This window comes from Erinaceus europaeus, chromosome 10 (assembly GCF_950295315.1).
Source record: "Erinaceus europaeus chromosome 10, mEriEur2.1, whole genome shotgun sequence".
NCBI classification, from domain to species: Eukaryota; Metazoa; Chordata; class Mammalia; order Eulipotyphla; family Erinaceidae; genus Erinaceus; species Erinaceus europaeus.
In genome coordinates this window covers 51,890,769-51,917,351 of record NC_080171.1, presented here as the reverse complement: position 1 = coordinate 51,917,351, position 26,583 = coordinate 51,890,769, and the positions used below count along the sequence as shown (strand labels likewise).

Sequence of the window (26,583 nt, the reverse complement as noted above, 5' to 3'; positions counted from 1 at the left end):
CTGTTTAAAGAAAGGCTAAAAAGGACAGATTAGAGAGAAATATACAGGAAAATGTACTAGCCAACTTGGCTTTGGAAAATGTATGTGGCCATACATAACTGTTGAGTATCTGAAAGGTTTTGCAGTAGAGAAACATAATGAATTATGTTTATTTCAACATTACCAAACTTATCTGGCTTATGTATATACCTTTATCCTAATTTCTTTTCTTTTTTCTTTTTTTACCTCGAGGCTCACTGCTAGGGCTCAATGCCTGCACTATGAATCCACTGCTCCTGGGGGCCTTTTTTCCCATCCTGTTGCCCTTGTTGCTGTTATTGCTATTGTTGTCATTGCTATTGTTGTTGGATAGGACAGTGAGAAACAGAGAGAGGAGGGGAAAACACAGAAGGGGAGAAAAAGACAGACACCCACAGACCTGCTTCACCACCTGCAAAGTGACCCCCCCCCCAGCAGGTGGGGGCTCAAACTGGGATCCTTCAGCTAGTTCTTGCGCTTCGCAACATGTGCATTTATCCCACTGCACTACTGCCCAAACCCCTATCCTAATTTCTATCTACAAAATAATATTCTTTAGATAGCAGAACCTAAAGTAGAGGAGGTATTTTTTTAATAATAATGTCTATACTCCTATTCATTGAACCTGAGACCCTTAGAGCCTCAGACTTGCAAATCTCATGTTCTAACATGCTGAGCTATCTCTGCAACCATTATAGAGATGTTTAAAAAATGTCAAGATAGAAATACACTTATGAGAAACAAAAGCTATAGTTCGACAGTACGTATTTCCATCATATTATTATGTATAAAAACAAATTTCTTGAAGTAGAGTCTTCAATTCATTTTCTAAACTTACAAAGTAATATTGGCTCCAGAAATTTAAAGAGATTTTACAGAGGCTGGACAAATAAAGTTTTACTCCAGAAATGGCTGCACAGCCTATTTGTTTTAGAGCTTGAAGCACTTTTCATAGAAGCTATTAAAGAGTGCCAAGCCCCAGAGAAAGCCAAAGCCTGCATAAAGACATACTTGTGCCCAACCAGCAGGCAGCCCCAGTGCTCCAGTTCATTTTGCCAGACATGCCATCTCTGGGAAGAAGCTGAAAATGACTTGCCCATCTCACTACAGAGGCTGTCTTTAATGGTTCTGGCTCTTCCATTCCATTCTATTTTGTTTCAGGTGGAAAGGAGTTGTTTTTCCACGCCCAGCTTTCTAAAACTTTGCATTTTTTATCCGCAAAATAGAAGCCCCACAGAGGCTATTAATAGTACTCTGCATTCAAAGGGGCTCAAAGGGGATTACCAGAGTATCTACTAAAATCTGTGTCACTCCACCTTCCTTCCTTCTTTTTGCTGTAGTAAATCCAGCAAATCTTTGCCAAGAAGTGATAGATGCCCAGGAGTGCATGATGTAAGAGATGGAGAATAAAAGTGAATATTTTATGCCAAATTGCCAATAACAACTTTCAGAAGCACTTTTACATACTGTGCACACAAAGCCATCCCACCATTTATATAAAACACAGTCAAATCCATGGTGTGTGTGTGTGTGTGTGTGTGTGTGTGTGTGTGTGTGTGTGTGTGTGTGTGTGTGTGTATATGATAGAATTTGGGGCTAGAGAAATGGCTTACTGGGTATGATGACAGTGTGTGTGTGTGTGTGTATGCATGTATGTATGATAGAATTTAGGGCTGGAGAAATGGCTTACTGGGTAGGATGACAGCCTTGCCATATGCAGCCCTGGGTAAGTTCTGGCATCACATGAAGAAAGTTATGATGGCAATGGGGGAGTCTCCAATGCTATGTTCTCTAACACTCACTCTGTCTGTCTCACTCTGTCTCTTTCACTATCTGAAGTAGTAAAGTCAGACATGTGCAAACCCTCAGCAACATACACACATAGCACAACTGGCATACAAATACTCAAAAATATGTTAGCTACTCTTACAGCTCTCTTTTCCAATAGAAGACTTCTTTCTCATTCTATCTTGAAAATAAAAAGTGGGATCTGGGTGGTGGTACACTGGGTTGGGCGTAGACATTACTATGCTCATGGGTTCCCACCAGCAGGGGAGACCCTTCATGAAAGGTTAAGCAAGTCTACAGATGTCTATCTTTATCTCTATCTCTGACTCACCTCTCAATTTCTTCTTGTTCTATCAAATAAATAAATAAATAAATAGAGGGAATTGGGCAGTAGCACAGCAGGTTAAGCACACGTGGCACGAAGTGCAAGGACCAGCATAAGGATCCTGGTTCTAGCCCCTGGCTCCCCACCTGCAGGGGAGTTGCTTCACAGGCGGTGAAGCAGGTCTGAAGGTGTCTGTCTTTCTCTCCCCCCGCCGTCTTCCCCTCTTCTCTCTACTTCTCTCTGTCCTATCCAACAACGATGACATCAATAAGAACAATAACTACCAACAACGACGACACCAATAACAACAATAACTACAACAATAAAATAAAGAAAAAGAAAATGGCTACTGAAAGTGGTGGACTGTGTGATGGCACCAAGTCCTGGCAATAACCCAGGTGGCAATAAAAAAGATTTAAATAATAAGAAAGTATCTGCAGGGAATGGTAGAAGCACATAGAAATAAAACTTCAGTGAAACAAAATCCTAGAAGACAAAAAAAAATGTTTTTAAATATATATTTTCTGTGACTAGTTTGCTAAACCCAGATAAATGGAACAGAATTGCTGATCCCCAAAAGTGTTAGAACAGTTTACATTGCCAGTATCAAATGGGGTCTCACATTTTACCCACATTCTGGTAACTCAGAATTTTACTATCCTTTTAATCTATGATCATCTAAACAATAGTCATATACAGCTGTTTGATTTCCATTAATTTTATATTTGTATAAAAATAGTTTGTAGTTCTTTCTTCATGTGTCTTTCCTCTATTTTCTAATTTGCCTAATAAAGTATTTCTCTTTATCAAAATAATTATATTTATACACCTTTCCCATATTTGGGAGCGACTCTCTTCCAAGATCTAGTTTTCTGGTTCTTTTACCAGCCATGACATCATCTCCCCAGACAATGACTAGGATCCAACTGCATATCAGATTTCAGTCAGGGGGAAAAAAAAAACTAGTATAGCCACCAGCCCTTTGGAATATAACTAAAATAAGCCTACTAACTATCTACAGAACAGAGAACCCCCAACTCTTCATCTGCACTACTCTAGCTTTTAGGTTCATTATTAATCAACAATTTGTTTGGCTTTATATGTTAACTCTCTTTTTAGCTACCACGTTCCAGATGCTTGCATGATGCCAACCAGACTTCCCTGGACAGACAACCCCACCAATGTGTCCCAGAGCTTCGACTCCCCAGAACCCCATCCCATTAGGGAAAGAGAAAGGCAGTTTGAGGGTATGGATCAACCTGTCAATGCCCATGTTCTGGGGGAAGCAATTACAGAAGCCAGACCTTCCACCTTCTGCATTCCATAATGACAGAGGATTAAAGAATAGGAAAGCTATCAAGGGAGGGGATGGGATATGGAGTTCTGGTGGTGGGAACTGTGGGGAGTTGTACCCCTTTTATCCTATGGTTTTGTCAGTGTTTCCTTTTTATAAATAAATAATAAAAATAATGTTTTTATTTAGTTCCTAATTTGAAATTTAGCTTCGAATAGGACTCAGAATGGATAACTAATGGTAATTATCAGCTCTGAAACTAATTACTGTGGACTAAAATTCTGACCATGGCACTATATCTGTGTAATCTTAGGAATTTAGTATCTTGATGCCTTAATTGTTTCACTTGGAAAATGGAGATAATAGCACAATATCGCTTGTCAATTTTTTTTTTTTTTTACTCTCCAGGGTTATTAGTGCAGCTCAGTGCCTGTACCATCAACCCACTGCTCCTGGAGGCCATTTTTTTTTCCCTTTTGTTGCCCTTGTTGTTTTATCCTTGTTGTGGTTATTATTGTTGTTGTTATTGATGTCATTGTTGGATAGGACAGAGAGAAATGGAGAGAGGAGAGGAAGACAGAGAGAGGGAAAGAAAGATAGACACCTGCAGACCTGCTTCACCCTCTGTGAAGTGACCCCCCCCTGCAGATGGGGAGCCGGGGGCTCGACCCCAGGTCCTTGTGCCGGTCCTTGCACTTTGCGCAGCATGCGTTGAACCCACTGCACTACCGCCCAACCCTTGCTTGTCAATTTTTATTGGATGAATTTGTTTTAAATTTTCTGTTGTTATAAAGAGTGAACTTCTAAATAAAATTATCTATTTATTTATTTGCCAGCAATGTAATCACTGGGGTTTGGTGCCTGCAGAACAATGCCACTGCTTCTGATGGATTTTTTTTTCCTTTTTGTTTTCTGATAGAGACAGAGTATGTGACTTATTGTGCACAAGGTCTCAGGTTCAATCTCTTGACATGAGGACACCATAAGCAGACCAAAGGTGTTCCATTGATGATCGAATGGTATTTTGGAATCTCTCTTTTTCTCTCTTTCTCTCTTCCCTAACTTTTTCTCTAAGCATATGGCATAGAGAGGCTGCTCAGTATTATCACATATGAATAAAGAACTCAGTTCGGGGAGTCGGGCTATAGCGCAGCGGGTTAAGCACATGTGGCGCAAAACACAAGGACCGGCAAAAGCACAAGGATCCCGGTTCGAACCCCGGCTCCCCACCTGCAGGGGAGTCGCTTCACAAGCGGTGAAGCAGGTCTGCAGGTGTCTATCTTTCTCTCCTCCTCTCTGTCTTCCCCTCCTCTCTCCATTTCTCTCTGTCCTATCCAACAATGACAACAACAATAATAGCTACAATAAAACAACAAGGGCAACAAAAGGGAATAAATAAATAAAATATTTAAAAAAATTAAAATTAAAAAAAGAACTCAGTTCATTGCCTGGTGTTTCATAAAAAGAATGTTCTCATCAAAGAAAAAAATATGTAACTATGTATGATGATAGATATTAACTAGACATTGTGGTGATCATTTTATAATGTAGTCAAATATCAAATATTATGTTGTGCACTTAACATGAGCAATGTTACATATCAAGTATATCTCAATTTAATTCCTTTAAAATTAAAACAAATAAATAAAAAAGGAATATAAATTGAAATATTTTAAAATATATGCGCAGGGTATAGGGAGTAGCACAGCCAACAGAGAACACAAATTGCCATGCATGATGATCTGGGCTCAAGCCTCCAATTCTCACTTGGGAAGGGTGAAGCAGGGGAAGCTTCACAAGCAGTGGAGCAGTGATGCAGGCATTTCCCTTTCCCTCCCTCTCTTTCTTTCTTGTCCTCTATTTTTCTGTCTCCGTCAGTAAAAAAGAAAAGGACAAGGAAAACATGGTCTCCAGGAACAGTGGTAGCTCCCTGCAGGCTCTCAGTTCCAGCAATTATCCTGGTGGAAAAAAAAAAAAGAAAAAAGAGAACAAAAATTAATGCATAAATAAGGCCTGCTACTTGGAACTGAGCACAACTACCCCACATCATTAAAAAAATATGAATTTCAAATTTAGCCAAGGGTCTTATACTTCATCTGGAAACCATACTTTTAGGTGGAGAAAGTAGTGGTATAACAGGAGTAGCTCACTCCCTCTGAAAGAAGTAGGAGTCTAATTCTCTTTATGCCATTTTCCAGATAAAACAGAAAGATGGGTTACTTATGAACTATGTTCCTATTGTACCAAAAGGAACAAATATAAAGCAGGATATGTTTGCACATCTGTTCCTCACAAATTTGATCATGACTTATAAAATGTATTGGTTACTCTCCACAGAGGCTGTACCAATTTACATTCCCACCAGCAACGTAAAAGGGTTCCTCTGTCCCCACATCCTCTCCAGCATTTGTTGCTGCTGTCCTTTTTGATGTATGCCATTCTTACAGGAGTGAGGTGATATCTTAGTGTTATCTTAATTTGCATTTCTCTGACAATCAGTGACCTAGAGCAGTTTTTCAATGTTTGTTAGCCTTTTGGATCTCCTCTGAGGTGAATGTTTTGTTCATCTCCTCTGCCCATTTTTGGATGAGGTCATTTGCTTTTTTGGTGCTAAGTTTGCTGAGCTCTTTATATATTTTGGTGATTAGTTTCTTGTCTGATGTATGGCATGTGAAGATTTCTCCCATTCTGTGAGAGGTCTCTTTGTTTGTTTAATAGTTTCTTTGGATGTGCAGAAGCTTTTCAATTTGATGTAGTCCCATTGGTTTGTTTCTGCTTTAGTCTTCCTTGCAATTGGGTTTGATTCATCAAAGATGTCCCTGAGGTGTAGGTGGGAAACTGTTTTACCAATGTTTTCCTCTAAGTATTTGATTGTTTCTGGTCTGACATCCAGGTCTTTGATCCTTTTGGAGTTGATTTTTGTTTCTGGTGAGATAAAGTAGTTCAATTTCATTCTTCTGCATGGAAAACTCTCAGAAGGCTAGACATGGACCTTCCATATGATCCAGTAATTCCTCTCCTGGGGTTACACCCCAAGGACTCCATAACAACCAACCAAAAAGAGGTGTGTACTCCTATGTTCATAGCAGCACAATTCATAATAGCTTCTTCTTCTTCTTCTAGCGTTTGCCCTTCTTCCGTAGCCAGTCAACAGCGTCAGGTTGAGCCTGATGTAAAGTTTCGAGACCTCCTTTGAATCTGGAGAGGTGGCAGTTGTTGACTATGTGGGTCATAGTCTGTCTGTATCCGCAGGGGCAGTTTGGGTCGTCTTTGGCTCCCCAACGATGGAACATAGCGGCGCACCGGCAATGGCCTGTTCGATAGCGATTGAGGAGGGCCCGATCATAACGTGCTAGGTCAAAGCTGGGTGGACGCTCGCAGGGGTCTGTGATGAGGTGTTTGTTCTTGACCTCAGCTGACTGCCAGCTCTGTTTCCAAGAGACTGGAACAGAGAAGTTCAGTGTAGGCATAGGGGACCAGATTGGGTGACGAGACGTCAAGCGTTGAACAGGGTGGGCGAAGATATCCGCATATATTGGCAGGTCCGGTCGAGCGTAGACGTGGGAAATGAACTTAGATGATGCCGCATCCCGACGAATATCTGGCGGGGCGATGTTGCTAAGAACTGGCAGCCATGGAACCGGGGTGAACAGATGGTTCCAGAAATTATCCTCATGGAGGAATATAATTTGGAATCGACCAAGTGGGCATGGGGGCTACGGAACCATACTGGGGCACAGTATTCTGCAGTGGAATAGCATAATGCCAGAGAGGATGATCGTAGTGTGGAAGCGCTCACGCCCCATGAGGAGCTGGCCAGTCTTGCAATGATGTTATTCCTTGCGCCCACCTTTGCTGCAGTTTTTATGAGATGTTTGTGAAATGACAGAGTGCGATCGATAGTAACGCCAAGATAGACTGGCTGGGCTTCATGCCGGATTCTCGTATCGCCAAGCTGCACATGAAGCTCACGCGAGGCCGAGGCATGGTGTAGATGGAAAACAGATGATACCGTTTTTGCAGTGCTAGGGATTAGTCGCCATTTTTTACAGTAATCAGATATCAGAGACATGTCTTTCGTGAGTGTTTCCTTGAGGATGTCGAACTTTGATAATAGCTAAAACCTGGAAGCAACCCAGGTGCCCAACAACAGATGAGTGGCTGAGAAAGCTGTGGTATATATATACTCAATGGAATAATATGCAGCTATCAAGAACAATGAACCCACCTTCTCTGACCCATCTTGGACAGAGCTAGAAGGAATTATGTTAAGTGAGCTAAGTCAGAAAGATAAAGATGAGTATGGGATAATTCCACTCATCAATAGAAGTTGAGTAAGAAGATCTGAAAGGGAAACTAAAAGCAGGACCTGACCAAATTGTAAGTAGGGCACATAAAAACCCTGTGGAGAGGGGTAGACATTCAGCTTCCTGGGACAGTAGGGGGTGGGAGTGGGTGGGAGGGATGGGTCACAGTCTTTTGGTGGTGGGAATGGTGTTTATGTACACTCCTAGTAAAATGTAGTCATATAAATCACTAGTTAATTAATATGAGAGGGGGAAAATTAATTGTATCTCTCAAAGTTTTTCAAAACACAGACTGAATCTTTTTAATATACAGGCTGTGTAATTGATATGCAGACTCTCTCAAAAGCCTAGACCAAGTAGATTAGAAGCATCCAATAGCACAGCTATATACAAGATACTGGGTACTGTACAGCAAACCCTAACAAAAGGACTTTTCAAAGTTAACCCAATTACCAATTAATGTGATGATAACATTAACTATCGATTGTCTTTTTGAAACCTAAGACAGCAGGAACCTCACATCTCCCCTACAGAGCTTCTACTTCCCCCAGTCCTGGAATCACTGGATAGGGCCCACTTTCCCGTATGCCTCTCCCAATCCATATCAAATAATATTGCATCTGCCGATCACAACCTACCCAACACAACGATTGCCACCTCAACATGCTTCACCTCAGACTGTGTCCAGAGACTTCACGTGTGGAATGACAACCCTTCAGCTTCATTACTCGGGTGAGACCTTTCCTTTCATAGTATACTCTAATTCCATCTCAGGTGGTTCACTTTCTAACAAAGTCCCAGAACCTAGATATACACCAGTTTCTGTGAGAGAGAGCTCATGTTCACACGTATCCATAAACTACTGCAAAATATATATCTGAAAGCAGAAGTACATTAGGGTTTGCAGTGAGTACCTCCCTAACACTTCCTCTCCATTATTCCAAGCTTTGGGTCCATGATTGCTCAACAATTTGTTTGGCTTTGTATGTTAACTCTCTTTTCAGTCACCAGGTTCCAGATGTCATCAGGATGCCGGCCAGGCTTCCCTGGATTGAAGACCCCACCAATGTGTCCTGGAGCTCCGCTTCCCCAGAGACCCATCCTACTAGGGAAAAAGAGAGGCAGACTGGGAGTATGGACCGACCAGTCAACGCCCATGTTCAGCGGAGAAGCAATTACAGAAGCCAGACCTTCTAGCTTCTGCAACCCACAATGACCCTGGGTCCATGCTCCCAGAGGGATAGAGAATGGGAAAGCTATCAGGGGAGGGGGTGGGATATGGAGATTGGGTGGTGGGAATTATGTGGAGTTGTACCCCTCCTACTCTATGGTTTTGTTTATTAATCCTTTCTTAAAATAAAAAAGAATAAATAAATAATAAATAAATAAGATGAATTGGTTGATTCTTTTTCTATAGGTTTAATTATATAAAAATGAAATTTTATTTTATATAGACCTATGTAAGATTCTTGCTTGATTTGACTTTGTAGTTGTTAAAAATAATTCTGATTTCTAGCAACTCTGGAAAATAGATCTGATTGAATAAAGCTCTCTCCTTTGCTCAAAAAACATATGCTTAACCATAATGAAATACTGCCCATATATGAATATTAATAAATATAAGGCAAATAAGAAAGCTATATTCATTCAATTAATGTCAGTTGAGGTGCAGTCCCTATGAAAAACAGTTTGGAGAACACTTAAACAAATAAACATGGAGATACCCTATGATCTAGCAATGCCACACCTAGGGATACACCCAAAGTTGTATGAAAGAACAAATTTCAAAGAATATATGCACCTCTATGTTTATAGATACATTATTTACAATAGTCAATGTATGGAAACAACCTTGATGCCTAAGGAGAGATGACTAGAGAAAGAAGTGGTGGGATGGATGTATACGTACATACATGTGTATGTATATGTGTAACATAAAATATATATGACAATCAAAATGGGTGAGATTTTATTATCTGGAATAAGATGGATGGAGCTGGAGGTGATTATTCTGAGTGAAGTAAGAAACGAAAGACATCTACTAGATGGATTTCACTCGAATGTGGAATACAATAACTGAAATGTGTGAACTTGTAATAAAGTGACCAAATTACCTCTTGGACTTCGTGAAAACTGTGAAAACTTGAACAGTTACAGAGTAAGGGCAGGAGGGTATGGGGACTTACACAGATTATATCTGAATATGAAAATACTCTGGAAATGTGATGATTTTATCAAATAATGATACAGCATTAATAAAAATATAAAATAAGTGAATATCCACATTTGGGATAGGCATAGGGGGCATGATGGACAGAACAAATGCCAATTGTCCCTTTCTTTATACTCACTCTGGCAGATATCAACAAGGAAACAGATGCAATGCAAGGGTCAAGCAGTGTACTCAAGAGAGGTTTAATCGGCAATTTTTCTTGCACATAGAAAATCATATAAGTATAATTTGACTGTGCTTAGTGTATTGCACCAAAGTAAAAAAAAAAAAAACAAAAAACCCTGCGTAGAAGGTGAGGGTAGATTATCAGCTTCCCTTTAAGGGTAGGGCTAGGGACACAGACCTTTGGTGGCAGGAATGGTGCTAATACACACTCCTATTAACTTACAGTCTTATAAATCACTGTGTAATCAATATGAGAGGGGAAAAATAGATTGACTGTCTCGACTTTTTTGTTGCATAGACCCCCAGTTCTGAGCATGTATTTCTTCAATCTAAGCACTTATGGTTTCAAATTGGTGACCCGATTGAATTTTATTTTATTTTATTTATTTTTTAATATCTCTATTGTGGGTTTAATGGTTTACAGCTGACAGTAAAATACAACAGTTTGTATATGTAGAGAATTTCCCAATTTTCCACATAACAGTTCAACCCTACTAGGTCCTCCTCTGCCATCATGTTCCAGGACCTGAACCTTCCCCCAATCCCAGAGTCTTACTTTGGTGCAATACACCAACTCCCATGCAAGCTCTGCTTTGTTTTCACTTCTGATCTTGTTCTTCAATTTCTATTAGTGAGACCATCCCATATTCATCCTTTTGTTTCTGAATTATCTCACTCAAGATGATATTTTCAAGCTCCATCCAAGATGGGCTAAAATTGGTGAAATCACCATTCTTAATAGCTGAGTATTATTCCATTGTGTATATGTACCACAACTTACTCAGCCACTCATCTGTTGCTGGATACCTGGGTTGCTTCCAGGTTTTGGCTATTACAAATTGTGCTGCTATGAACATAGGGATACACAAATCTTTTTGGAAGGGTGTGTTGGGTTCCTTAGGATATATCCCCCAGGAGAGGAATTGCATGGTCATAGGGTAGGTCCCCTTCTAGCCTTCTCAGAGTTCCCAAGACTGCTCTCCACAGGGGTTGGACAATTTACATTCCCACTGGGAGTGTAGGAGGGCTCCTTTGTCCTCACAACCTCTTCAGCATTTGTTGCTGCCCAATTGAATTTTAACAGTGTAATTTGTTTTCTAAGCTGCACCATTGCTGGATCTGTCCTCCTGGAGTGGTAGAGTATTTTGACCCAATCTCCCTTCAGAGAAAGGGGCAGTCCCTACCATTAATCCACATTGAAGGCAATGTCCCATAGGGGCCCACAAAAGGGTCCATTATGTTGTTCCTGATGGAGATGACCAGTGACAATGGAGAGGGGGATCTGTTAGAGGTCTAGGTCCATCAGGTCTCTGTGAGAATATCATGACACCCTGACTAGAGCCCCGGGTGATGGGGTGGCCTGGTAGTAACCAAAACAGCCATCATTAAAGTATGCTGGTTTCTTGCCCTTATCCAACTTTTGTAGTCCTTACTTTGTCTGACAAGGTTAGCCTTGGAGTGACTAAGGAAAATGATGGGCCCCAGGTCAAATCAATGGGGTTTACAGTTAACAGTACTTCTATACTTTCCCCATATTTGGGAGCTATTCTCTTCCCTGATACCATTTTCTAGTCCTTTTTCCAACTCTGACACCATCTCTGCAGACAATACCTTTGGTCCACCTGCATGTTAGCTATAGGGCTCAGGCAAAAATTAGTAAAAATTATGGGCCCCTTGCAATATACCTAAAATAGACCTACTAGCTTTTTCCAAAATGAAGACTGCAAAAACCATCTGCTATATTCTTTCCAATAGTAACCTTATAATAATTAATATAATTAACCAGATAATAAACTTAATTTAATAATTAGGTCCCTGTTTACTAAACAATTTGTTATTTATTTTTATATCTTAATGCTTTTTCAGACACGAAGTTGCAGATGCTACCATGATGGCAACCTGACTTGCTGGGCAGATGACCTGACCAATGTACCCTGAATCCCGCCGGGAGAATGGATCAGCCTACCAACACCAATATTCGGTAGAGAGGCAATTACAAATGCCAGACCTTCCACCTTCTGCACCCCATAATGATCCTGGGTCCATGCCCCCAGACAGATAAATAGGAAAGCTTCCAAGGGAGGGGGTGGGATATGAAACTCTGATGGTGGGAAATGTATGGAATTATACCCCTCTCATCCTATGGTCATGTCAATATTTTTTATTTTATAAATACATTTTTAAAAAATTAATTAAAAAAGAAAGAAAAGTATATAACCTACATCAAATGAAAGTAGAGTAAAACTCCCTAAGTAATTATCAAGATAAGATCTAGTCAAGTATAAAGTAAAAGAGTGGGAAAGGGAATTTACAGAGTATATATAGCATAGTGCAAAGGCTCAAAGGTGGGCAAATCTGTTTGGGACAAAGGGCAGAAATAAAAAATTATCAGTACACTCATAGCACAGACCACATATAAAGAGCTACAGAAAAGACTATGTAAGCAGAAGTCACTTCAAACCAACCACCTTAACAGGACTACAAGGGATTTAGGCTGGGGATCCTATGGAGCCACTGAAGAATTTTAAGTAGAGAAGCAACATTATACTTCCTCTTTTGTAATTTGACTATAGTTACAATTAGAGATAATGAACCAGAGAAGAACAAAATCAGATGCATAAAATGTCAGGTGCTAAACTCATGAGCCAGACCAAACTGCCTCAACTGTAGATTTTAGGAATTGGGCTGCAGAAGAGTAGGGTTGAAATAAATTGACCAGTGTCTTGTCTGGGAATTCAAGAGATCTGAAGTCTCTGAGCTCCTAATCTTGGGATCCGACAGAGCAAACTGACAGATAGCTTTTTATCATTTGTAAATTATTTCAAAAGTATCTCTTGTGGTACACCTATGTCTCCTTTTGAACACTGGGCATGAAAAAGATAACTCAGTGCTGTTTTAAGCAATCCTTTTATGATATATAAACAAATTTCCTGCTGTGGGCAGAAAATCCTTCTATAGTCAGAAAATGCCTGACTGTTGTACTGTCAGAGAGACCATGCTTTGAACAGTACAGTTGGTACAGACTTAGTCCTCAAGAATTCTGATTCCCTCACTGAAGGTACCAATGCTTTATTCTTGCAATAATCTTAATTTAGAGAAGAATAAAATTAAGCTTATTGTTAGGATATGTACCATTCTCTATCACTTGTTAATCTCCTGTTATGTAAAAGCAGAGTCAATTTCAAGCTCACAAATTCACTCAAACAAGTGTATCCAGGTCTTAATTTTCATGTGTATTATAACTTGTTTTTAATTTTTTTGTATTATCTTTACTTATTTGTTGGATAAAGACAGCCATAAATCAAGAGGGAAGGGGGTAATACAGAGGGAAAGAGACAGAAAGACACCTGCAGCACTGCTACACCACTCACAAAGCTTTCCTCCTGCAGGTGAAGCCAGCGGTTTAAACCCAGGTCCTTGTGCATTGTAATATATGCGCTCAATCAAGTGTGCTATCACCTGAATCCTATTATAACTTCTAATATCCTTTTATTATGTTGTTAGTGCATTTTTCCATTTACACACATGATTTATATTTAAATTGAAATCAATAACTTACAAATGACTGAAAGCCGTGAAACAATCTTGAGCAATGAATCTACAAAGCAATATAGTACTTCTTCATAACCATATAGGAAAAGCCTACAAAATGGATTGCCCAAACTATAATCATTCAACATTCACAGTAATGACCAGAAGACACAGTGACACCATACATCAATAATTTAGGCATAATGTCTAAAGGTTATAAATGGCAACCCTTATACATGGTATCAGCATAACTCATTACCTCACAAAGGTAGAGTAATAGTCATCAAATATAGAGAAATAAATTGTTATGGATATTTTGTAATGAGATTTCTGTGCTCTTATATAAAGTAGTGTATGATGAAATAGAACAAATGTTTTAAATGTATATATCCTGATTTGTGTGATGAATGATAAAAATAGACTTTCAGCAATGAACTTAATGTAGTACACAGATTAATATTTAATATGCATCAGAAATGTATCCAAAGTTATACTGCAATCCTCAACTTTTGTAAAAATATCTGAATGAACTTGTATAAAAAATAAAATGGGGGTGGGGCAGTAGTGCAGCGAGCTAAGCGCACATGGCGTGAAGTGCAAGGACCAGCATGAGGATCCTGGTTCAAGCTCCCAGCTCCCCACCTGCAGGGGGGTCACTTCACAAGAGGAGAAGCAGGTTTGCAAGTGTCTATCTTTCTTTCCTCCTGTTTTCCCTAACTCTCTTGGTTTCTCTCTGTCCTACCCTAACAATGACAACAGTAACAACAATAACCACAAAAACAATAACAAGGGCGACAAAATGGGAAAAAATAACCTCCAGCAGCAATGGATTCACAGTGCAGGCACTGAGCCTCAGCGATAACCCTGGAAGCAATAAATAAATAAGTATAAATAATAAAAATTTAAATAGGGGTAGGAGGTAGCACACCTGGCATAATACACATTCTACAATGTACAAGGACCAGAGTTCAAGCCCCTGGTTTCCACCTGTAGGGGGGAAGCTTCATAAATAGTGCTGCAGCTGTCTCTCTTTCTCTCTCCCTCTCTATCTCCTCTATTGATTCCTGTCTCTATCCAATAAATAAATAAAAAATTAAAAATATAAGTACAGCCTACTTTACACAAGATATGCTAGATTTATAAACAATAAGTTTTCCTAGTTTTTTCTGGGGCTAAGGAATATAGTTTTTCACCTATAGATGAAGAAATGGAGAGAAAAATATGGAAAATGAACACTACAAATCTCTAAAAAAAAAAAACTAGACTGGAATTAATCAAGAGGGGGAACAATCTTAAGATCTGTGAATTTCCAAACACCAGCGATGCAGAGACTAACAAATGAAATGAACAGAGCTCAATGGAAACAAATTTATGATTATTAAACTTAATTAAAAAATAAAGGAGACAAAACTTATATGCAAGACTGAGCATGAGTCTACAAACATCAGTCTCTAAACATCATGAGAGAAGATATCCACAGCAAAGGGTTTATAGTATAGGTCTTTCATCCAAAAGTAGTTACTAAGGCAGTTTAAGAGATTGTAAAATATAGTCACTACTACTTGAACATAAAGAATAACAGCAAGATCACTTCAGTGAGTGAGACATATACATGGAGAATGGCAAAGATATAAGCCAGATGCACTTTGCAGTAAATCAATCAGAACAACTCATCTTTGGGCTGCTTCCCCAGTAAGATACAGTATAATGTCTCAGCATTCTTCCCCCAGTCAAGCTGTTCAACTGATCCCAAGCATTACGAGGCACTCAAGTATGATATATATATTGTTCACCAACTGACCTCAAAACTATTCAGTAGTATAGATCAAGTCATTCAGAGACAGCACAGAGCTAATATACTAAGGCCAAATTACAAAATGTTTGCTACATACACCCGCCATCTTCAAAATAACCTCAAGAATGGCACTGTGTCACCATATAGCTGTCTGACTTGCTCACACTAGGTAAGGGCATCTCATATGTCTGTTTTAGGACTGATCTTCCATAAGAACAAAGACAGATGTGTGGGGCTAGCTTCGCGAGCGGGAGAGAGAGACAACCAGGGACTCATGGCTGAGTGGTACGCAGTTCAGTCTTTATTCATGTGGAACGCAGTGCAATCTAAGCTATCTCTAATCACAATCCTGTCCTTATATATTCTGAGGTGGAAGAGTCAGGTCTGAAGAGGATGTACATAGGATAGGGGGTGGGGAGAAGGAAAAAGCGTGCAAAACAATGAGGATTAAACCAATGCCCTGGAGGCAGGGCGGTGCTTAGTTAACAGTGGTTATGTAAATAGAATACAGTGTTAAGCAGGGGGGATTAAAACAATGAAACAGAAGGGGTCTTAGAAGCAGAATTTAGAAGCATACCAACACAGATGAGTGAACTGTCAACCAATTTACACTCACTGTTGAAGAGTGAAATCCAAAAAAATTGAGTGCTACATTCTCCCCATACCAAGATTAATGAACCTGTAACTATACCACTAGTTCATCAAGTTAAAAGGCTGCTTGCTCAGAAAGGATTTAACAACCTCACTATTTAGAACTGATAAGAAATCACAAACAGAATTTGTGTTTTACCATAGGAAAAAAAAGATCTAAATATCTAAAAACCTAAACACTATAGGAGAGAAACTCTAAAAATACATTAAGTACATTTCAAAAAGGCATATGAAACATTTACCCTTATATATTAAGACTGATTCAATCAAGGCTTAAACTTCACATTTGCATGTGGTGTGTGAATGTTTAAATACATAAAACTCTCATAAGAACATATACACAAGGATGGTAAAAACATTCAGTTTTTTTTGTTTTGTTTTTTTGTTTTGTTTTTTTTACCAACATCCACTTCTATATTCTGGGTACATTGCAAGACTATAATTCCCAGCCTCTTTCCTGCAGCCCTTGAATTTAGGTCTACCATGGTTGTACCATGTTATAAGTTCAAACCAACTAAAAATAAAATGAAGTCAACTTGATAGGGCTCTCTATTTTCACAAGGCCAAAATGAAGGTGTCAGCTACACTACGGTCCTATCTGAAGAATTTGAGCCCCACCTGCAGGGGGAAAGCTTCACAAGTGGTGAAGCAGGGCTGCAGGTGTCTCTCTGTCTCTCTCCCTCTCTATACCCCCCTCCCCTCTCAATTTCTCTCTGTCTCTGTCCAATAATAAATAATTTAAAGGAAAAAAAATTTAAGAAAGAACTCCTATTTAGCTTGTTTAAGTGTAGCATGTGTACTCTACCAATAGTTCTTAGAGGCTGTCAGTTTTCAAGAATTAAAGTTGGTTTCTCCATAGTCATCATACCATATACAGTCTGACCGTGTTTATGGTGGGAATGCGGGGGGGGGGGAGGAAGTGGGGGGCTAAGACAAAACAAATTGAAGGTCATATTCTGAATTTTAAATTGTATATAAATTGTATATAATTGTATATATACCATGTTATAAATGGTAAAAAAAAATAGCTTAAAATCATATTCAGCTGATTTATTATTTGAAAAACTTTTTCTGACGGTCTTTAAGTACATTTGACAGAATTCCACTATCATTATTTTTTTTAAATGGTTGTTTTTTTTATGAATTAATGAAAATAACAGAACATGGCACTACTTAGCTCTGGAATGTGTAGTGCTGGAACTGAAAGCCAGGCCTCACAAAGCAAGTACTCTACTCTTTCACTGAGTTATCTTCTAGGCCCTTCAAGGAAACAAAGAAAATATAAAAAATTAAAAAGGTTGTATTGTAAAAATTTTTAGCATTATACTGGTCTCCAACTATGAAGCTGATAACACTTCACCCCAGGAACACCAATGTGATAAATGCCAAAAGGTGGATCCCATAAAGTTGACTTCTGTGTCCACCCTTGATCATGACCTAGTAAAATTGAAATGCAATTTGACTGCTTCATCTTAATACATTTAATCATTATCCTTCCTGCTTCCCCAATTGCTGGGTTAAACTCACTCCCTTTATACACCTATTTGGCCAATGGATTGTGTGGAGTAACTGTCTCTTGATGACCTGTGAGTACTGTAAAATTTGCTTTCCTGTGCTTCTCTGTTCCCTCTTATGGCAGCACCTGACATCACACAGAAATCAGAACTAGGGTATAATAGATTAAAAGAACAGAAATTGAAATCAATGAAATATATCCTTTGATTTCTAAATCACCCACCCAGTCTATCTGACTTTAGCATCTGAAAGAAACCTAGAATTGTTCTTAAACTCCACCTTGTCCAATACTCATTAGTCACTTATCAATGGGCTGTGCCCTTCTCTCTACTTATTTGGCAGAATGAACTCTGCTCTGCAAGCTTAAGTCTGTTCCCAATATTAAGGTCATTCATAGTAACATTTCTCTCAAAAGAGTTGCCATTTTCTTCCATCAGGTTCTTGCTATTTCTTAAGTATCTCTAAATAATTCAGGAGGTGCTTTATTTGTTTCAAGTAGAGGGTCAGAGAGACAAGCAATGGCAGTGCACAAACCTAAATGCAGTAAGAGCCAGGTTTGTTCCCAGGCACCACCAGTAATCAGAGTTCAATGATGTATTAATTAAAAATAATTAAATAAATGGACACAGATATAAGTAAATAAATGTTTTGAGATTATTAAAATTAAAATTCATAAAAAATTCCAGTTCAAAGATTTGTCAAATCACTATGTATGGGGGGGTTACGAAAATGTGATGTGTCAGCCACAAAAATCTGTGTTCAAGAATCTAAGGAAAAATTTTCAACACCCCACAGGACAATTTTCCAAGTGTATTAGTAAATGAGAACTATTTAACAACCTTTTTTTGTTTTTTAACATGTCTTAAGTTATCCTTATAAGACAAATAGTGCACACTTACAAATTACTTCTTACAATCATGACACTTGTGTAAAAAGGGTGTTTTTTTTTATTAGTTACATTTGATTGTCTCTAAGAATTAGTACAGATAAGATGATATTTTGACAATTCTAAAGCCCAGTAAAAGAATGGATAGGATTACTGTTTTTGTAAGAACCACCCCACTCTATCTTGATAATATGATCAGTCTCACAATACTGCTGTTAGACTTTTTGGGAGGGAGGGGCAGGAATCAAGAATTCTTTAGAGAAGCTTGTGAAAGATGATGGTTCTCTCCCTCAGAAAAAAAAAAAAAGCAACTATATAAAATATACCACTAAGTTTTAGAAAATATATAGGTCCTCTGCAGAATATTACAGATTCCAGGGGAAACACTTGACAGCACATATAGTTACTAGGAGCCCTGAATCAACCAATAAGTTATAACTGATATTCATGAAGACAGAAAAGATTCTGCTACTTAGAACAGGGATGTAAAAATTTAGACTTTTCTAAGTTTTTCAGATAAAGGAAAGACAACAAAAACTGGATAAGGGCAAGAGACTGGGTCACAGGAAATGGCCTTTTTGGTCAATACCAGCACACCCCATTATCTGGGGACCTAGTTAGGGAATCCTTGCATTCCCACACAAATATGATGGGCCCAGACCTCTAATAGGTCCCTCTCTCTACCACCACTGGTCACTTCCATCAAGAACATCAGGATAAGGCCTCTTGTGGGCCCCTCCGGGACCTTGCCCTCACTATAAAAGTAGCAGTGGTGAGGACTGCCCCACTCTCTGAAGAGAGGCTGGATCATCCTACTCTGCCACTTGAGGAAGTGTGGTCCTGAAATGAGTACAACCTATAATGTTCCCCACTGTGACCATGAACTGCAAGCTCAGATCAACAGGGACTCAGAAATTACAGAAGCTCCTACGACAAATATGGATACGGGCCCTGGGTCAGGCTGATGGGGTAAATAGTTCATTTTATTCATAGACTTTCTTCAACATTGGGAGCTATTCTCTGCCTTAATCCAACTTTCTAACCCTATACTCAATTCTGACTCCACCTCTATGTTATCTATCAAATCCAAGCAAATCCTACTATAATCATAGACCCCTAGGAATATACCTCAAATAGACTTCCATACTTCTCTTGACCCTAAGATCCCTATTATCATCTTCTCTATTCCCACTTTTTGTTTCCTGTTATTTTGTCCCACTCTATATCTTACCACCTTTCAGCCACTGCAGACACTATCATGATCCATCCTGACTTCCCTAGGCAGATGACCTTATGTGTATCCTGGAAGCTCACCTCCCCAGAGCCCTACCCCACTGAGGAAAGAGAAACAGGCTGGGGGTATGGATCAGCCTGCCAATAACCATGTCCAGCACACAATCAATTATGGAAGCCAGAACACACATCTTCAAAAATAATTTTGGCCCATACTCCCAGTGGGGGAGAAGTGACAGGGGAAAGATGACCAGAGAGGTCTGAACCCTAACTCCATCAGGACCCAGAGAGAGAAGAGGAAGAAGGGAGGGACATTTGGATGTAGTAATAGGTGTATGTGCATGTGTGTGTGTGTGTGTCTTGGAAAGGAAGAGAAGATGGGACCATGGAGAAAAATGGGCAAATATACACAAATAGATAGTTGTAGAAATAATAGTCAACTCACTCACATCTGTGACCTTGGGAGAACTACTGCAGCTCCCAATGGAAGGAATGGGGATACAGAACTCTTGTGGTGGGAATAGTGTGAAGTTGTACCCCCATTATCTTGTAATGGAGCCCCTTGTTTTATTTAAAGTTAAGTTTCCAGGAACCTATCTGCAATACTGAGTAAGGACTTACTCAATATGTTTATTTAAATATATTAGCAAGTTTTAAGAGTGGTCAAATGCATAAACAAATTTATATAACATTCTCCAGAAGAAAGCATCTGTGTAAAATACTGAATTTTAATTTGGTAAAAGCATGAAGAAACTAGGTGGAACAAAAAAGCATATAAAGTCAATGTAATTAACTTCCTAGTTGAAGAATCCAAGTCTGACAATAATCACATATTAGGTGATATTATAAAACACTAATCCTAAATTTTAAAAGATGTAATTCATAATAGAAATCATCACCAAACTCAGTGAAAAGAAGTCTGTCTTATTAAATGCAACAGAGATTATAATATAGACACATATCTTTTGTAAAATGTTGAATCAAGGGAGTCAGGCGGTAATGCAATGGGTTAAGTGCATGTGGCACAAAGCGTAAGGACCCGTCAGGATCCCAGTTCAAGCCCCCAGGCTCCCTACCTATAGGGGAGTCGCTTCACAGGTGGTGAAGCAGGTCTGCAGGTGCCTTTCTGTCTCTCTTCGTCTCTATCTCCCCCTTCTCTCAATTTCTCTCTGTCTCTATCCAAGAACAAACAAAATAAATAAATAATGTTTTTTTAAAATGTTGAGTCAAATCCATTATTTTTAAAATATTTTTCTACAAGTAGTGATAGCTATGGGTTCAATTTGCTTCTAGTGTTGGAACTGCTTCCAATACCTCAGAATGTGATCTTACTTGGAAATAGTCACTGTAAATGCAATTACTTATGGTCATACTAGAGTACGGTGGGCTCCCAACTCAATGTGAGTGGTGTCCACAGAAAAGGGGGAAACCGAGGGCCACAGGTGTCTGTGGCACCTGTGCTAGACTACACATGTTTCAGTGCACAAAGACCCAGGTTCAAGTTTTTTAAATAAAAAGAAGAACTAGAAGGAGAATCTGAACTCAGACCTACAGAGAGAACACAATATGAATTTTAAAGGAGAGATTACAAAGGTGTGTTTACAAAGACAGATCAAAAACTGCCAGTAAATCATCAGAACTAAGGAGAGAGCCCTGGAACTGCCTCTGGCCTTCAAAGGATTCATGGCTCTACTAACCCTTCATTAAGCCTTCAGAGGTATAGACAATAAGTATGTGCAGTTTAAGAGTCAGGCTCTGACACTTTATTATAGTAGCTCTACAGATTACAATTATTTAATTAATTTTACTCTGGAGCAAACTTTAATATGTTACTATTAAAGCAAAGTATGCCCAGGAAAAATGTTTGATAAAGTGAAAAAAGAGAGATTTTTGTTAGAATAGCATGGTAAGTGGAATCATATATCTACTTTTACCTAGTCTTCTGCCAGTCTATACTAAAAAATGAAAAATACATTCCTCCTGTTAAGACTAAATTTTAATATGAAAATCCTCAGTAAACATAGAAAATGCAAGCTCATTTGCCCAACTTTACAGTAGAAAATGATGTTATTTATTCTAATTCCATAGAAAATTATAGCTTTTGAACAATTCATCAAATATATGAAAGTAAAAAGCTGACTGAGTTTTGCTATGTTCATGTATTATCAACCTGAAAGAAGTTTCCCCGTAGTAAACTTGAGAAAAACATTTTTCACCTCAAAGTCACAAAGATGTTGAAAATTATTATAAGAATCTAGAAATAATCACTTTTTTAAAAGTTTTTTTTAGTTTTTATTTATTTATTTATTCTTTTTTGTTGCTCTTGTTGTTTTATTGTTATAATTATTGATATCATTGTTGTTGGAAGAAATAATCACATCTTAACCAAGAAAATGTGAGACATTTAAATAGGTATACTGATTTTATTAATAGAAGTTACCAATTAGCATAACCATATATTTCATAAAAAGAGAATTATTTGCCAGAAAAGGGGCCTTCCAGTTGGGAACACAAGTAACACACAATCAAGCCTAGCTACTCACAAAAGTAAATTATTCTAGGCTTCCTTCCTCCAGATTAGTGTCATAGGTCTCTATGGGAAATTGCTTTAAAGCAGGACATGGTTATTCCCTTTAATATTTTAAGTCATATATTAACACTAGCACTGGCATTATAGTAATTCAAAAATTCATATATATGTGTATATAGAGAGAAATACACAGAGACAGAGACAGGCTAAGACAGACATACAGACATAGAAAGGGAGAGAAAGATACAGAAATGCACACAAGAGTAGGCTTCTACTCAGACATTCTAAGATTGTGTCACATTAAGTTATGAATTAATGAGTATATCTATCTCATCCTTAAAATGAAAGTTTTTTTCTTAAATGTTTTATTTTATTTTAATTATCTTTACTTATTGGATAGAAACAGTCAGAAATTGAGAGGAAAAGGGGGTGATAGAGAGGGAAAGAGCAGAGAGATACCTGCAGCCCTGCTTCACCACTTGCAGAGCTTTTCCCCCTGCAGGTAGAGGCCAGGGGCTCCAACCTGGCTCCTGCAACATGTGCACTCAACCAGGTGCAACAACACCCAGGCCCAAATGAAAGGGTTTTCAAAAACAAAATGATATGTTGATTTTACACCTGCATTCACCGTAATAAAGATTAATGTTATTTCATCACAAATAGGTCTCCTCAAATTTCTAACAAGTTTTAGAATTCCTTTATCTTTATTCTGTTTTTAGTGTTGGATATAATTCCAGGATTTAGCAAATTCGAAGCTATCTGGTTATATCTTGTTATGACTGAAAAACTAAAGGTTTTATAAAATATCCTTAGAAAGGAGGGAGTGAGGCAATAAGTAAATAAATAAATAAATAAAATGTCCTCCTCTCCTTACTTACTAATGCCGAGGGACAGTATCTTATACTACTAGTAAAATATCCTTAATCATGATCACAATCACTTATTTAAGACAATTTATGTTTTCTATAAATTCGCATACTCTCATATCAGTTCTATCCTTTCTAAATTATGACATATTCAGAAGAAACTTCTTTATGGTCAGAGAAAAACAGATATGGGATCAAGAGATTTATCCTTTTCAGAGATGGGTGCATCTGGCTGAGTGCACGTTAAAGTGCACAAGGACCTACATTCAAGCCCACCTGCAGGAGAATAGCTTTACAAGTGATGAAGCAGTGCTGCAGGTATCTCTCTGTCTCTCTCCCTCTTTATGTTCTCCTTCCTTCCGATTTCTGGCTGTCTCTATCCAGTAAAGAAATAAAGATGATAAAAAAAAATTAAGTGTCCTTAAATCTCACCTCTCCAGAGCCCTACCTCACTGGGAAAAGATAGAAACAGGCTGAGGGTATGTGTAAACTTGTCAGTGTCCATGCCCTAAGTGTCCTTAAATCTCACCTCTCCAGAGCCCTACCTCACTGGGAAAAGATAGAAACAGGCTGAGGGTATGTGTAAACTTGTCAGTGTCCATGCGCAGTGGAGAAGCAATGACAGAAGTCAGCCCTTCCACCTTCTGCACCACATAAAGAATTTTGATCCATACTCCCAGAGAGATAAGGAATAGGGAAGCTTCCAATGGAGGGGATGGGACACAGAACTCTGGTGATGGGAACTGTATGGATTATACATACCCCTGTTTTCTTACAATGTTAATCATTATTAATCACTAATGTAAATAATTTTAAAAATAAGATATTTATCCTTTCCCAAACCAGAAGCAAGGTTTCCAAGTGTCTTTAAGGGTACTAAGATTTAAAGAGAAAATCCTCAGAATCAAAGTGAAAACAGGCCATGGCTTCTAAATATGAAAAGTACCTGAAATTAAACAGTCTAATGAAATTAAAGGTATCTTGTCTAAGAATTCTGTGACAGCACATATGCTGGCTCTGTAAACATAAAAGAATCTGAGGAAGAAAATTAGAGGCCTCTCCACTTTTACCAATAATGCCACAATTTACGGACATTTCGGGAAATAAAGTCTCAGATGAGTTCCAACATGGAAAACGAAAAATCATCACATTAATACATTAATTGGCATTTTTAACTGAAAGGTGTGTGTGTGTTTTCAATTTTCCAGTTAAAGATATAGCTAAGCTTATAAAGACAAGTTTGTGGTGATAGAGATACCACCTAGGAGCAAGAGCAAGAGATGAATTGCACACTGCACCTATCACCCTTTGTAAAATACAATCTCGTCTTTTTGGGGATGTAGTTTATAATAGCACTGCTAATGTGATAGCCTGGGAAAAACTTTACTACTTCTAAGAAATTGCAAGAACCTCAATATTCTTTAAGGTTAATCTACAAAACTAAAGATTGAATTATGAGGAATACTTAGATAAAAGCCTTGGCTAAAACTTCCTAAATCGAGAATTATTTCAAAATAATAAAAGCCAAACCGCACACATTATGTAAGAAACAGGTCACACTATATTCACTCATTTCCCCTATGTAAATGTGTTTCGATCTAATTCAATCAACTCTGCATCACCAGACTCTGAATTAGATAAGCCTTATTAATCACAGATTATTGATCTCATCCAGTAAGATGGCACATCCAAGATGCAGGAAAAGGGTTTCTAAATAATACATTAAAATCTAGGATGAGCTGGTTATGTGAAAGCTGCAAAACCCATGGGGTGGGGGTTAAGGTACTCAGGCTGCTGGTCAAGGCTTGATCTCAGTGGGATCCTCTGAGGAAAAGTTAGGGAAAGGCATGAGCTTTCCCTAAGGGAGCCAGCCCCATCCTCCCATTCCTCCTGGAAGGAGGGGTTCAGGAATGCTGCCCGCCCGCGGACATCTGTCTCCGCAGACACCGCCAGTGCGGGTCAGGCTCCAGCCAGCACTTCCCGGGCAGCTGGGCGCACAGGCACCGCAAGGTCACCACCAGGGGGAAAAGGCGACTTTACATAATCTCCCGCGCGCGACCTGGGCACCTGCGCTCCCTGAGGCTGTGCAGCCGCGGTGCCTTCGCCTCCGCGCCCGCGCCCGCGCTTGTCGGTGCGGGGGCGGGACGCCGGGGACTCGCGGGCGCCCGCCCGCCTCGCCGCTCCAAGCTGAGGATAGAGAAGGGATGGCCGGCTCCCCGCCCCTAGGAAGCGCAAAGCCCGAGCTTGGGGAGGCGAATGCCCTACGGCGGGCCGGGAGGGAGATGCGCTTCGCGGCCAGGCGCCCCGAACACTTCCAGGGTCCCCGCACTCCCCCTTTGGAGGAAGCACGGAGCGCCCCTCGCGGCTCCGCCCGGGAACGCCCCGCGTTGCACCTGTCAAGCGCCTTACCTGAGTGGCTTTGTGGAATTGCTTCTTGAGCCCGGCCACCGACATGCTGCGGGAAGACGAGGACTACTGCGGGTGCCGAAGGTGGTGGCAACAAAATGAGCGAGAGGGCCGAGGAAGGCGGCGTACTGACAGGACCGCCGCGCGTCGCGCCGCCTCCAGGGCTGTGGGCGCGGGGGCGCGGAGCAGAGCGGGACGCGAGCTCCTGCGGAAAGACACCCTGACGTCACAGGCGAGTGATGCGGCCTCTTAAAGGGGACGCGGGAAGCCCCGCCCCGAGCGCAGTCTGATGAGACAGGTGCTGTGGTATGTGCTACCTGGAGGCAGATGTCCAGCACCTACAAACTGGCTGCTTGGTTAGGGGGTCGCACTGAGGGCTGTTGTTCATGCCCTCGACTGACTGCAGACCAGTCCCTGCAGCTTGGCAGCTCCAACACCAGCAAAATCTAACTAAGTGACTTGCTCAGCTTCCAGGTAGCTGCAGAGGCACTGTCCTAAGCCACCCTGCCTGCCCTTTGAGCCTGACCTCTCCACAACCTGGATAGAAGGAGTGGCACTTTATCTAGGGTGATAGATAAGTCATGGCTCATTCTGTCTTGCTCCTGTTGGTCACATTCCTCTGTCTTGGTTTCAGTACTCCCTAAACCCCCATAACGTTAGGGGAACGTACTAGTTTATTCATTTATTTTATTTCAGTCTGATCCAAGTTAACACTTTTAAAATGAAAAACAGGGACAGGGAAAAAAATGAAATGTGATAGTATTACAGTAATAGCTTCTAATCCTCTCTTTGTAGACATGAGAAAGTCCAAATATAAACCTGACAATCATTTATGACAGTGTAAATTTAGGGTTTTCAACATAAAATAAGTATTGTGTAATGTGAAAAAAGTACCATTAAATTGTGTGTATAAATACTACATATGTAACATACTATAAATGGCCAATCTAAAACTAAACTCTGATGAATTAAATAATTGGTTACAGAGAAGCAGTATCTTCTGGTAATTAGCCACTACCTCTGATTTTTCTCGGATTGAG

General features: G+C 39.6%; 1 protein-coding gene across 2 annotated transcripts in view; it reads right to left on the bottom strand.

The window, feature by feature from the left end:
* The window catches only part of SH3GL2 (SH3 domain containing GRB2 like 2, endophilin A1), a 194,222-nt gene extending 168,392 nt beyond the window's left edge, over positions 1 to 25,830 (bottom strand). Inside the window, exon 1 of one of the 2 annotated variants that reach the window (XM_007535769.2) lies at positions 25,547 to 25,830. In XM_007535769.2, the coding sequence (XP_007535831.2) occupies positions 25,547 to 25,591 (45 nt within the window). In that variant the 5' untranslated portion in view covers positions 25,592 to 25,830. The remainder of the gene's footprint in view (positions 1 to 25,546) is intronic. The other variant, XM_060199609.1, reaches the window with a different exon arrangement.
* Positions 25,831 to 26,583: the final 753 nt, after the last annotated feature.